We start from the raw sequence: 13,605 nt of genomic DNA on the forward strand, positions 1-13,605 counted from the left end.
GAAAGCTGGCTGTGGACAAGTGACTGCCAGGCTGTGACAGGACTACTGTCAGGACTCGTCATGCTCTGTGGGCTGAGGGGCCTGGCTTTGGCTGCCCCCACAACACTTCAGAAGTTCCCCCTAAGTCAGCCGGCCACCACACAGGCATTACACCCATTTTTAAGGAGAGAACAGGGGAGCAATAAAGGTTCAGGAGCTCAGCCAATGTCACTCTAAGCCATCAGAACATGGCAGTCTTTCTTGATGCCCCCACCAACTCATGCCAGTACCTCTCTCCACCACTACACAAATCATGGCTGTCCAGCCAGATGCTGCGACTTGGACACAGCATCAGAGCCAAGACCCATCTCCATAGCTGCCCTCACCAGATTAGAGGAGCAGCACATGCACTGCTAACACCAAGAAATGACAATAGCTTGAAATGTACACAGAGCTCTATTCAAGAATGCTCAGTTGAAGAACTGCAGATGTTAATTATTCGGAAGAATGGCATTTATTTAAGAGATGTAGATGCAAAACACTCTGGAGTGCCAGAACGAATCTGGGGCTACACTGTGACAGCGGGTGCTACGCTGCCATGTTCTGGCTTAGAGCGGCCGCACAAGGCAGCGCCACAGAATCTTTTGCTGGGAGGCAGCTGAAGAGGAACACAGCCGGCGGCTCCCACAGGCCTCCAGCCCGGGATCAGCGCACGCAGGCCCCGGCGCTGGGTGCTGGGCGCTGGGTGCTGGGTGCTGGGTGCTGGGCGCTGGGCGCTGGGTGCTGGGTCCTGGGTGCTGGGTGCTGGGCGCTGGGTGCTGGGTGCTGGGTGCTGGGTGTTGGGTGCTGGGTCCTGGGTCCTGGGTGCTGGGTGCTGGGTGCTGGGTGCTGGGTCCTGGGTCCTGGGTGCTGGGTGCTGGGTGCTGGGTGCTGGGTCCTGGGTCCTGGGTGCTGGGTGCTGGGTCCCGCCCGGGCCGGGGGCGGCGGGCAGAGCTCCGGCTTTCCGGCGGAAGGGGCGGGCGGCAGCAGCCTCGGCAGCAGCAGCGTGGGGCCGCCATGGGCCGCAAGAAGAACAAGAAGGGCCCGGGCAGCCGCGAGAGGCGGCTGGTGGTGACTTTCGACGAGGAGCGGCGGAGGTGAGGCCGGGCGGGCCCCGGGGCGGGGAGGGAAGGGAAGGCGGCCCCGGTCGCTGAAAGCCGGGCGGTTCTGTGCTGTCGGCGGCAGGGAGTACCTGACCGGCTTCCACAAGCGGAAGGTGGAGCGGAGGAAGGCGGCGCTGGAGGAGATCAAACGGAAACTGAAGGAAGAGGAGAGGAAAATTAAGGAGGAGGTGAGGGAAGGGTCTCGTGTCCCCCCTCGCAGGCGGGCAGTGAGCGGGGCAGGAGGGGCGGGCAGAGGCGCCCCATGACCTGTTTCCCTTCCTCAGCGGCACCAGGAGTACCTGAAGATGCTGAGCGAGAGGGAGGAGGCGCTCGGTACGTGCTGGGCCCTCGGTGGGGAGGGCGGTGGGCGCCCGTGGGCCGGCAGCCTTGAGTGGGTGTTGCGGAGTGGGGCAGGGATGCTCGCACACTGTCCCACAACAACAGCTGCTCGGTCCTGTCGTGTTCCCCAGACAAGCTGGGCAGAAATCTGAGCGGTGACCCCGCAGCCCTCTGTCCCGACAATCATGGGGGTCGTACAGAAAGGGAGGAGCAGGAGAACATCTCCAAGGTGTCACCAGGGCCCCTCAGGGGGGAGAAGCAGCTTGCCCTCCAGGCTTGCAGTGCCAGGGCCCTCTGCCCTTTATCCCTGCATGCCAAGGCCAGGTGTTACCCCAGCCCAGCATGGTGCATCAGGAACAAGTGAGTTTATCCCGTGAAAAGTTGGGCACTTTGCAGTGCAGGATTTCTTGTGTTCCCAGAGGAGGCTGATGAACTGGAGCACTTGGTGACATCGCGGACAGAGTCTGTGAACATCGACCACCCAAACCACATCGTAACAGTGACCACCATCAGCGACCTGGACCTCTCGGGGGCACGCCAGCTGGGACTGAGCAGCCCCCTGGTAAAGACATTTGCCTCCTCTCTGTATCACCTGTACACGCTCCTGGGGCTGGTGAGGTAGGGCTGGTGATCCCTGAGTATGTCCAAGGCCTTGCAGCTGGCTGGGAACAGGGATGAAAAGGGGAACTCGTAACTTTTCTATTTTTCCACAATTTAAACTGGACCTCTAAGGAGAAGGAAATGTTCTGTATGAATAGCTCCCTCCACACCTCTCTGGAACCCTTTGCTAGTCCCGACTGACCCTGGTTAAATGAAAGTCTTACTGGACTGGATTGCAACAGTGTAATACTTTAAAGGCTGATACAAGACAAGCAGCAAGATTTCAGACATTGCCAAATGGTCTGAAATCCTTGACCTCTTTTCTGTGTCCCGGTCAGATATATTACTGTTAGCATGAAGAGGCATTTTTCTCTCCATAATCTCGTGCTTGGACCACAAATAAGGAAACCGTTCAGTTCTGTTTGTGGTCACTTTTATTCTCAAGATACATAGTAACTAAGAGCTTGTATTTCTTTCATAGAGACTCTCGGGTGTTGGTTGTACTTATATTTGTAAGGTCATCTAATCTGAAAGTCCACTCAGGGACATCTTGGTAGTAATTTAAGCAAAAGCCAAGACCTTTGGTTCATTCAAGTTTAAACTTCAATCGCAATCGCATGGCTGTTAAGATCATGCTGAAGATTTGGATCTTGGGGTGGATTACTGTAGAACATCTCTGACACTTGGACAGTGAGGGGTGTGCAGAATTAAGAAATCTTCATCTGTGACTAGTTAGTTCACAACACAGGATGAAACCAAGAAGGCAGTAGAAACACCAGAAACACAAAAAGTGCTTTATTTTTAAGGGGAAAACTGATGGATCTGAAGAAGAGAAGGAGGAAGAGGTGGAGAACAAGCCTGTGAGAACAATGCCCAAGAAGTCCAGAAACCCCTTCCTGTCTGAAAAGTACGTACAGATTCCCCCAGGCCTTCCCTGCTGGGCCCTGGGAGTGCTGGGTTCGGGGGCGCGCGGCGTGGCCGCCGGCGGGAGCGGCGCTGCGGGGCCGGGGCCGGCAGGCGGCGCTGGCGGAGCGCGGCCCGGTGGCGGCGGGAGGAGCGGCCGGCAGCGCGATGGGCGCCGTGCTCACCTCTCACCCGCGCCCCCACCGTGCCGCATTCCGCAGCGTGCTCAGCTTCCCTCTGCGGCTGAAGGTCAGAGGCTCCTGAAGCTGAAACTTAAGGCGTTCTCCACATTTTTCAGTATCCAGGTTTTACAGCTGCTTTGAGGGTGTGGAGAGTTGCTTTACTCTGTGGGGTCTGGGCAGCACAATGCTCACACTAGTTTTCGTTGTCGCTGTACACGGAGACTTGCAGGTTTCCTGCATAGCTTAGCATCTCCCTGGGTCTTGCTTTGTCTGGCGTCCATTCCTGCTGGGCCACACAGAGCTCTCCAGCTATTGTTGTGGTGTTGCCTTCCTTCTGCAAGCTTTGGTCCCCAAACCCTTTTCTCTTTCTGCCCTGCACAGAATCTCTTCTCTTACTGCAACGCTGCACATGCACAGCCAGAAGAAGACAAAAAGAAAGAGATCCCAACGTGGGCAAGGCCCACGTAAGAAAATACAGAAGTCCAGCACAGGGCGAACCACCAAGACTCAGCGTCGGAGGCTGACGGGCAAAATGGGCCGTGACCAGGATTAACAGAGAAAGAGAAACTAATGTTCAGACCACCAGCTGGGACAGTGCTCCACATCTGGCCTGCTGCTCTTTGGGACCCTGTCATTGTGGGCAAGCACCTTGTTTACATGGCATTCTGACTAGCCATTAACCCAGGCCAGTTCAGCCTTTCTGTAGCCTCCTGAGCACTGGCCAGGGTCACTAGACACTGCCCATTTATTTTTGGAGTGATCTCCAGCTAAGTGTCTAGGTACCACAGAATCTCTTAAAAACTTCTGCTGAAGGTCATGTTCTCTACTTCTGTCCTTGGCCTCCCCTTTCAAAGCTGATACTTGGCTTTATCACAGAAAGGGATTTGGGGCAGAGTGCAACAGGCACATCATTGTCAGGGCAATTTGAGAGACTTGGGAGAGCTCTGCTTGCACTCCTGCATCAGTGCCCTGGCATTTCTCCTGTGCAGTAAATCCTTTTTCCATGGAGACATGGTGTCATCTTGTCTCCTGTGTTTCTTCACCACACAACACAGTGCCACACCTGAATGCAGGGGTACTTTTTGATTGGTACATGTGCCAGGTGAAATTGGGTAACTTTGTGAATAAATTTGAAGTCGTTTTGCTAAGAAAAAAAAAATCTGTGACTTATTTGAAGCATAAGAAGAGCTGTGCTAACGCCAGTACCAACTGGAAAGAGGGGGAGGTAATTCCTGGTGTTTAAAGGATATTGAAACCCACTGGTGCTTGGAAAATGGAATAGCTAGGAGCTATTTCTGTGGCAAGGCAGAGCCAGCTAGAGCAGGAATGGCTCATTCCATTGTCTGCTGAATATGCTGATCCTGACTGCGATAGCTCAGGGGAGTATGAAATGCCCTAATGCCCTTGCTGTGTGTGTGGCCCTCTCCGGGTGGGAGTGGCACACAAGGCTGCCCTTGTCCTTTACCTCGGGGTTGTTGCAGTTATTAGCAGCTAATTGCCTTTCTTCTTAGGACCTCAGTGTAGGTTTTTTACTGTGGTTGCCCTCAGCAGGGGAAGAAAAAAAAATGGTTGGGATTTAGGAATATCCGGGGCAAAACTGTGAGTGAATCCTCTGAGGAGGAGAGTGAGCCCAGGCAGTATGCTGGCCTCTGTCCTGGAGTATCCTGGAGTGTTCTGCCTCTGTCAGCCAAGCCTCCTCCCATGCCATGTGTGCGCTGAAAAGGAAATGACAAAGAAAGAAAAGGCCGATGTGTCCAAAACCCACACCAGAAAAATTTGCAACCCAGCAATGGGCAAGTAAATAGATTCCTCATGCCAGAAATGGGAGGGAAAAGAGTAAAGCAGTGCCTGAGGCTGCATGGAGGAACATCAGAACAATGCTGACGGCCACCAGCTGCTAAAGTGGATGGCAGCAGCCTGATGTGTCTCTCCATCCTTTCTTGGAGGGTGTGCACACAGAGCTGCTCTCCGGAGTGTGAAGGGGGAGGGTTTGATCTCAGCACTGACAGCAGCAGCACAATTTCTGCTAGAGGGAGGCTTCTGGAGGGAACCAGGCAGCACACCACACACGTGCCTGTGGTAAGGAATGGGGCTCCCTTGCACTTCCCTTTCCCTTCTGAAGAAGGTAATTGCTGGGGAAATGGACGCTCTTATCACTGGTGCCTTGTATGCTTGGATTCTGGGTACCACCCGGGGCTGAGTTCTTGGGCACTAACACAGAACAACTCAGTCTCATTATTAAGGTGTGTGTGTGGTTTTCTCACCTCACCTTTTACCACTGCCTCAAAGACCACTCCAGAAAGGTAATGGGATTTAATGGGTGAGCTTACCTATCCATCTGTCTCACCTGGGGTTCTTGGGTGTTACAGAGCTGCAAAAACACAACTCGGGCAAGGCCAAAAGTGTTATGCTGAACTGGATCTCAGCCAAAGTATCCAAGAGGTTCCGTGTGTGGAGCATAAATTACTTCTTGTTCTGGTTTGGGAGTTACATGCTCTAGAGCATCCTGTGCTTGGTGGGTTTGAGAGAGATGAAGGAGAGGAGAGGGAAGTTCTGTTTGGAGACGGGTATCACGCCACGGGGACTGCAGCTCAAAGCTGGAGGACAGGGTGACATCCTTGTCTGGATCTACAGCAGCTTTCCCTTTTCTCCAGGACATAGTGCCTTGTGGAGTGACTGTGGACAGAAGGTGACCTGTGTGCTTCCTCACCCGAGGAGTTTGCTCTGGAGCTGGGATGGCCACTGTAAAAGAAATGTACTATCTGGCTGAGAAATCTGCTGGAGTGCGGAGTGTGGAATGTGGATCATTTGCCTTCCCCGGCCTGTAGGCAGCCTGGCACGGTAGCTGGGACAGAGCTGGATGACCTCATTGTATTCCGGATGAGGTGCTAAGAGTGCCTTCAGTTTTTGTCGTTTTGCTGCCCGGTGATTAGAAGAACCTCACTTTTAGTTAGCTGTTTCTCTGGCTTTATAACATTTTTGAGCCTTTCTCAAATGTCGGCTGAAGTCTACAACAGCCCCTTCCATGCTCCGAAATCCTACAGTTCCTGCTAGAAAATGAGTTTTCAAATTAAAAAAAAAAAAAAAAACAACAAAAAAGTGTATGGAAAAACTGAGAACAGAACTGTTAAATCCTGTACAGCATTAACCATCAGGATTGTTCACTACACTATTGATTTCTCCATTTGATTGATTAAAGCTTTATTCTGAAATGTGAATTACTGACTCAGCCCTAGTCTGCTATTTTTGTTATGTACAGGGAATACAGTCAGGCTACCCCTGGATATATTGAAATGAGAATCTGAGTTTTTGCACACAAGTTAGTGAGTGAAGTGTTTGCCAGACACGTCACAGTTCATACCAGACTCTGGCTCAAAATTCTTCTTTGCTGCTTCCACTTCTTTTCAAGACAGATTTGAGCATTTGGGTTTTTTTTTTTTTTTTTTCCCTTAGCTGCTCAGGAAGAAGCTGCTTCCAAATGTAAGGTACTTGCAGAATGTGAGGTACTTGCAAAAATCAACATGCTAGTGCAGTTGCTGCTCCATGAAGGAAAAGCAGAGACCAGCAGCTCCTGTGAAGCCCCTTTTGCACAGGCATTTCACGCGTGGCTCTGCAGCGAGGTCACTTTGGGCACCTGCGCAGCGCTGTGCACATGCCCCAGGCTGGCACAGAGATGCAGGGCTGTGACATGGGCTGCCACGCTGGGGCTGCCATGCATGATGGCTTTCACTGGCTAGACTGCAGTTACGCACACATGCACATACAGAAATATAATTGGGATTACAGAGGATCAAAAGCAGACTGGGAGCCAAAAAGATCAGACAGTTGGGGGAAATTGGAGCGCAGCAAAAAGGAGGAATGGCTTCAGTGTGTGCATGAGCTGTGTGGTAATCAGTGCACGGTAGTTATTGCTTTTGTCGTGTATCAAGCTCAAGGCTGTACTCAGTGCAGTCACACTGCTGCTTCCAGCATTGTGTTCCAGAAATGAAATCGAGGAAAAAAGTTACTAGGAGTGATGAGAACTTCAGGGGACTAAAAGGGAGCTGAATAATGGGTTGTGTGAGGTAGATAGGTTTGAGGAGGGGATTGCAGACTGCCCCTATGAATGAACAAAAAGTGAGATTGAATTTTTTGTAACTGTTACCAGCATCGGGAAGAGAAGGAGTTTGAATTGTAGAAGGAGCAGTGGAGAACAGATTTTAAGGGCGTTCTGCTAGAAATAGCGAGGGTCAGGCAGGGCTTGTTCTTGGTAGGTAAAGCCCACGTTAGACAAATCTCTCTGAGTGCTGTGGGTAGGCATGACCCCCTGCTGGAGCTGTGCTGGGACACGGTGGCGTTTCGCTCTCTCAGTGCTCGCGGATAATCCGCTGCTTTGGCATCTGTTTCGGCTTCGGGATAACTAATTCTTGGGGGGCTGCCTGGGAGGAGCACTGGGTAGCCCCTGGGCAGGCTGTGAGGCGGTCGCTGTGAAGGTGCCGCCGAGGGGAAGGGCTGATCCAAGGCACGGTGCCGCCGAGGGGAAGGGCTCATCCAAGGCACGGTGCCGCCGAGGGGAAGGGCTCATCCAAGGCACGGTGCCGCCGAGGGGAAGGGCTGATCCACGGCACGGTGCCGCCGAGGGGAAGGGCTCATCCAAGGCACGGTGCCGCCGAGGGGAAGGGCTGATCCAAGGCACGGTGCCGCCGAGGGGAAGGGCTCATCCAAGGCACGGTGCCGCCGAGGGGAAGGGCTCATCCACGGCACGGTGCCGCCGAGGGGAAGGGCTCATCCAAGGCACGGCCCCGGCCCGGCCGCTCGATCGCCCGCGCGCCCGCTGCCCGCGACACGTGGGAGCCCGCGCCGGGGGCGCCATGGCCGCGCGCGCCGCCGGCCACTCAGGAGGCGGCATTCAAATCGCTGCCCGGCATCGGCCAATCAGAGGGCAGGGGGCGGGGCCTCGCGCTCCGCGGTTCCCACGGCCCGCTTCATTGAGGGGGGAGCGCGGCGGGCGGCGAGGCGCTGGGAGCCGAGGGGAAGCCGAGGTACTGGGGATACTGGGAGGTACTGGGAGCACCGAGCACGGCCGGCTGCATGCGTGCCAGAGGCCCTGGGGATCGCAGCATTATCCTGATTATCCTGACAGTCGGCCCCAAGGGATGTGGGGAGTAACGATTTGCCCATCAGGCGCTGGGGTACCAGGGGCTCCAGCCACGGGTGGCAGTCCATGGGCAGTGGTGGGCAACGATGTTGGCGAGTTTTGTGCTGCATCCCTGGCAGGGGAGTGATTAGGCTCCTGAAAAGCCTTTTTTGTGAACAAGTCAAGCGAACATGGCCCAATGTGAGGAAGGATGCTGCAAGGCTGGCGCCTAGTGCAACTTGCTGTACCGAAAATGAGTGCACTGGCAAACAAAAATTATAGCTTTGTTTTGGCATTGACGTTTGGCCTTGGTTGTTTTGGGGAGCAGCAATAGCCTTGATCAGTTGCTCTGACTCAAATGTCCATGCTTAGGGCACCGGTGGCATGTTCACATCCCAGATGCTGGTGTGATTTCCTGTCCTTCTATTGGTGCCTCCTCCAGGCAAATTAGGCAGAACCCTCCCAGCTGAGGTCACATTATTAAATCCGAGGAGTCACTCTCAAACCCTGCAGGACAGAGGAGGTGATGGTGGGCAGGATGCTTGCAAGAAAACAGAACAGAAATGTGGATCCCAGCTGTTGTGCTAGCAGTGCTTGTCCCCTTCACAGTTTTGCAGTCCACTGTCCTACAGGTCTCAACATTTTAGCAGGATTAACAAGAGTCTCAATTTCCTAAACTGCTTAGAGCCATCCTTTTATGACCAACATAATTAAGTTTCGTTTTTGTGCCTTTTAAGAGAGAAAGAACTTTTCCATCAAACAAAAAAGCAGGACATGAGCATCATTCCTTTTTCATAAGGACTCCCAAACTGAGAGGTGTCAGCAGTTGTTTCAGGGTGCAGTACCCCTTCTAAAAGAGATCTCTGCTAGAGCACATTCTTTTATTACCTGTATTTGCATGCATCACCTTGTACCTGAGTTCCCTTTGATTCCAGGACTGACAGCTGGGAGCAGCAAACTTCAGCCTGGAAATAACATTCCTGCTTCCACAGCTTCTTCTGCTGCTGTTCCTTCCTCCTTTTTCTCCTGGCTGGCCCCTGCCAGTAGCCCATCAGCCAAAGATCTTCGTCCCTGCTGTGCACAATGTCTGCTTCAGTGGATGACGTGCCTTGCATGAATTTTGAAGCCAACATCTTTGCAAAGAGCCTGTGCCAGCACTGTTTCCGAGCCGCAGGGGCTCACCAGCATGCTGTCCAGGTGAGCTCCTCCATCCCACCTGCAGGCTATGGATACTTCCTTAAGGGCCTCTTTTTTCTATACTGGGACTCCACCTGCCTTTTTGGAGATAGAAATCCCTAAGACAAAGGCTTGGCCAGGATTTCTAGATTTCTCAGTGGGGAAAAACTCTCTGGGCATTCCTTTCCAGGCATAGGAATGCTTAATTTAACTGTGTCAGATCAAAGCTGGGAACCAAGCTGAGCAGGGAAGTGCTGGACACTGGATCTGAGGGGCTTGATAGCCTGTCCCTGGAAGGGAAAGCAGGGGTGTCACAGATGCAAAGCTACAAGGAGGGAATTGGAGACTGGCAGAGCAGGGACCCACCCTTATTAATCTCTGCTTGCCGCTTGCTGGCATTTTCAGCTTTGCCTCACCTTAAATATGGCCTGGTCGATCCCCTATGGCCTCAGCTGCTGGCTTGGAGCCAGGGCTCACTTCTGTCCCTGAGGCAGCTTCAGCAAGGTGTTCCCAGAGGAGAAGGCAGGAGAGGGGTAAAGCTCATGGGGTTTTGGGCTCCAGACCCCTTGATCCAACACGATCCTTTGGGACAGGACTGGACACACAAGCTGCTTGGCTGTCTCTGACTGGGCAACAGCTGGTTTCATGTTCACAGAGGGTTTCGTGTTGTTTGACGTCCTCCAGGAGCGACTGGCCAGGGATGATGAAATAGTAATGAGCCTCCCTCTCTCTTTCTCACCCTCTCCCCCTCTCCTCCTGGCCTTGGGCCCTCTAAGGTTACCTCAGCCCTTCACCCTCGATCTGCTCAGAGCTGTCAGCTCTGGGTGAATCGTAGTGCAGGCGAGACGCTGGAGGGAAGCGGCGCAGACAGCCGGCTCCCCGGAGCCTCCCCCACTGCTGCTCATAAGCCCCGCAGGTAACGGGGGCCAGGGAGGATGCTGAGACGCCTGCAAGCCCTGACAGAGTGAGGCAGAGGCTGGGACTACAGCCTGTTCTGCAAAAATCTTCCTTCCTCTTGGCTCCACTGCCTCTCCCTGAGCTATCCTGCTGGTGGGGGAGAGCGGCCACCAGCAGCATTGGTACCAGCATGGGGGGGCAGTTTCCCTGAACCCTCATCCACACATGCAGTCTCTGGGATGTCTGCAGCATTCAGCATCAATTAGGAGCATGCTGGGCCTCCCTGACCTCTTGATGCAGGAGAAAAACCTCAACGGTGGGCTGGGAGAGATATCAAGAGCCCTGGAGGCCGGGCTGCTCTCGGAGGAGGTAGAAGGAGCAGGCATTTCCAAGGGGCAGCCTTCGTCCCGATCCTTGGCACGCTGACAGCACCACTGCACCCCTTCTTCCTCACAGGATCATGGCACGGCGGTCACGGGGCGCGATGCCTGCAGCGACGCGGCCCCGGGAGAGCCCTGGGACTCCCTGCACATCCTAGCCCCGCAGTGCGAGGTATACGTGTGCGTGGGCCCGGCCGAGGGCGCGGAGCGGTGAGTACCAGCCGGGAGCCCTGCTGCTCCCACCACGCCTTCGCTGGGGAGGCCCGAGGAGGGGGAGCGGGAAGCCAAGCAGGGGGAAATCAGCTCCCTTTTCCCTGGTGCTCTGCACGCTGGTGCCTGGGAAAAAGAACTGAGAAACCCCCATGCCATGCCCTCTAACCATTCCTCTGGGCTGTCCCTGGAGAGGTCAGGGAGCCCCTGAAAGAATCTCCTTCATCCTTCATCCCTCCAGAGCAAGGCTGGTGGTCTCAGGATGGGCTCTGCCAGCCTCTGCCCATCCAGCAGAGAGTGAGTCAGTGTGGCTTGGGCTGCCCGTGCTGTCGCTCGCCCCTGAGCTCTGCGGGCTGTGCTGACCACCAGCTGTCCTCTCTCCCTGCCCCACAGCTGGCACGAGAGCAGGCGATATCCCCCACTCAGCCCCGGAGCTGAGGGTGAGCACAGAGAAACTGGCACCGACCCCAGCGCCTGTGCTGAAGCCAACTCCACGCTCGCCAGGGTGAGATGGGCATCTCTTGTGGTTTGGGTTATTTTGGTCTCCTCAGCTCCCTTGGCCCTTCAGTGCCACTTTTGCTGGGCCCATCCAGCAGGTTCCTGGGCACACAGACATGTTGAATTTGCCCCTCTGGCTCTCCTGCCTTGGGCAGATGGAAGAAAGAACGCATCCTGTGCAGGGAGGTGGATTTGATGATCCTTATGGGTCCCTTAAAACTTGAGATATTCTATGATTCTAAGGTCCTGAGATACAAGGGGAGATCCACTGAGACTCTTAGTCCCCACAAAGGAGACTCTCCCCCTAAAGAGCTCATGAGATTTGCTCTTGGATACTCCCATGTGGCCTTTTCTGTGTTGTTCCTTGCCGTCGTTGATCTGGAATCATCTTATACTCACACAGCTCCTCTTCCGGTTCCTTTTTACTGGCAGCTTTGAGCGGAACAGGCTGTAAGTTTTCATACGTACTCTTACCTCCTTGCAGCCCACAGAAGCTACTAGTCCCCATTGCAGAGATCTGCCCTATCCTGTCTCCCAGGAAGGGGAAATGACCCGGTTGTGGGACAACACTTTGGGATCAGGCAAACGGGACATGATGAGCTACTTGGGCCATAAGGAGGAGGTGCGGTCACGAGCCCCACAGGCAGACAGACCCAGGTGGGCTCAGCCTGTTCCCTCTGGATCCTGGGTGAGAACTGAAGCCCAGGGCTTTAGGAAAGAAACCTGTCCATCGAAAGCAGGTACTCTTGGTTTGCTCCTGTGTGAGATCCTGGTTCTGGTTTGCTTTCCACCCAGGGGTCTCTGAGGTTCCAGGCAGATCTCTCTTTAGATTTAGCATCTCAATATAATTCTGATCCCAGGAAGTGTTCTACACATCCATGGGCACTATGTGAGAGTCTCTCTTTGTGCGTGCTGACTGTGAACCGTGGGCGTCTCGGGTGCTCTCTATCCGCATGGTTTGGCATGCCCTGGGCTCGAAGTGCTGTGTTCCAGTGCTCCCACCCTGCCTCGAGGGAGTCTGGGTTTTATCTCTGCCCTCCTGGCCCATTTCTAGCTCTCCTCCGAAGACCTGCTTTGCCGTGGACGTGGTGGCATCCCGCGTCGCTCGCGCCTCCCCCAGTAACGGCCTTCTCCCCGTCCCAGAGCGCCGTCCCGCCAGCCAGAAGCCTGAGGAGAGCTGGCCAAAGCACCGAAAAACTGACCCTCCCTGGGCATCCACCGTGCCGCGCGCCGCGGCTGGCTCCCCGCCGGCCCGCAGCGACCTGCTGGGTGCCAGTGGGCACCTGTCCGGCGCGCGGGGCCGGGAGTGCCACGGGCAGCCCGGCGGCGGGGCTGCAGAGGCGCGGCACGGGCTGGAGCGGCAGCAGTACACGGTGCTGGCAGACCTGCCCAAGCCCAAGCGCCTCGGGCAGCGGGACGCTGCTGACCGCTACGGCTCCCGGACACTCAGCCCCGGCCGAGTGGAGGTGGAGAGGATATTCGGATGCGAACGCAGGTGAGAAGTAATGGGACCCCACGGCGGTCACAGGCAGGGGATTGCCCTTCCATGCTGTTGGGGGGCCCCCTCTGGGTCGCCGTGCTTCGGGAGGAAGGCAGGGCTAGATGGCAGAGCTCAGCTTTCAGCTGTGCTTAAGTTTCCCTCAAAGCAAGGGCTGGATCTAGGCTCAGAGCCTCCTCCGTTGTGGTACACGGGCAGCTGAGGCTGTTGGAGAGGTGGAGCTAAGCTGCACTGCTAGAAGAGAGCAGCGCACCTTCCTCATCCTCACAGCCACCTGGAAGCTGCAGGATATGCTGCAAAGCAGGGCTCCCCACAGTTAAAGGGCCAGGAAAGAGGTGTTCCCCAATCCCAGCATCAATAGCTCCCCAGGGATTCCATATTCACTGTAGAAGCCACTCAGAAAATGATAGGCGATGCCAAAAAGTACCCAATAGCTGTTTAGGCTTTAGCTGGAGGAGCAAGAGCAGCTCCAGGACTGGTAGCACAGGGCAGGAGGGGACATAAAAAGGGACTGGAAAAGTATCCTGGACCAGTGGGTGGGATATAAAGATGGAGGGAAGCCTGAGGAATATTGTGAAGAAGACATGGGTGAGGCAGCATGAGGTGATATGAAAGCTGAGGTGGTGGGTGGGGACAGGGAGAGGCTACAGCACACACAGTGTCTGGGGCAGGTGGAGGTCTGTGG

General features: G+C 54.9%; 2 protein-coding genes across 2 annotated transcripts; both read left to right on the forward strand.

Annotated features, from left to right (window-relative positions):
• Nucleotides 1-1,001: 1,001 nt before the first annotated feature.
• NOL12 (nucleolar protein 12) lies at nt 1,002-6,244 on the forward strand. The gene is made up of 6 exons (XM_063154497.1): nt 1,002-1,115; nt 1,204-1,309; nt 1,406-1,454; nt 1,880-2,022; nt 2,867-2,967; nt 3,527-6,244. Exons 1-6 carry the CDS (start codon nt 1,036-1,038, stop codon nt 3,696-3,698), a joined length of 651 nt encoding a protein of 216 aa, XP_063010567.1. The 5' UTR covers nt 1,002-1,035; the 3' UTR covers nt 3,699-6,244.
• Nucleotides 6,245-8,154: 1,910 nt separating this feature from the next.
• Nucleotides 8,155-12,921, forward strand: LOC134418009 (TRIO and F-actin-binding protein-like). Its single transcript, XM_063155858.1, has 4 exons — nt 8,155-8,166; nt 9,206-9,458; nt 10,791-10,924; nt 12,477-12,921. Exons 2-4 carry the CDS (start codon nt 9,345-9,347, stop codon nt 12,919-12,921), a joined length of 693 nt encoding a protein of 230 aa, XP_063011928.1. The 5' UTR covers nt 8,155-8,166; nt 9,206-9,344.
• Nucleotides 12,922-13,605: the final 684 nt, after the last annotated feature.

This window comes from Melospiza melodia, chromosome 4 (assembly GCF_035770615.1).
Source record: "Melospiza melodia melodia isolate bMelMel2 chromosome 4, bMelMel2.pri, whole genome shotgun sequence".
Taxonomy (NCBI): Eukaryota; Metazoa; Chordata; class Aves; order Passeriformes; family Passerellidae; genus Melospiza; species Melospiza melodia.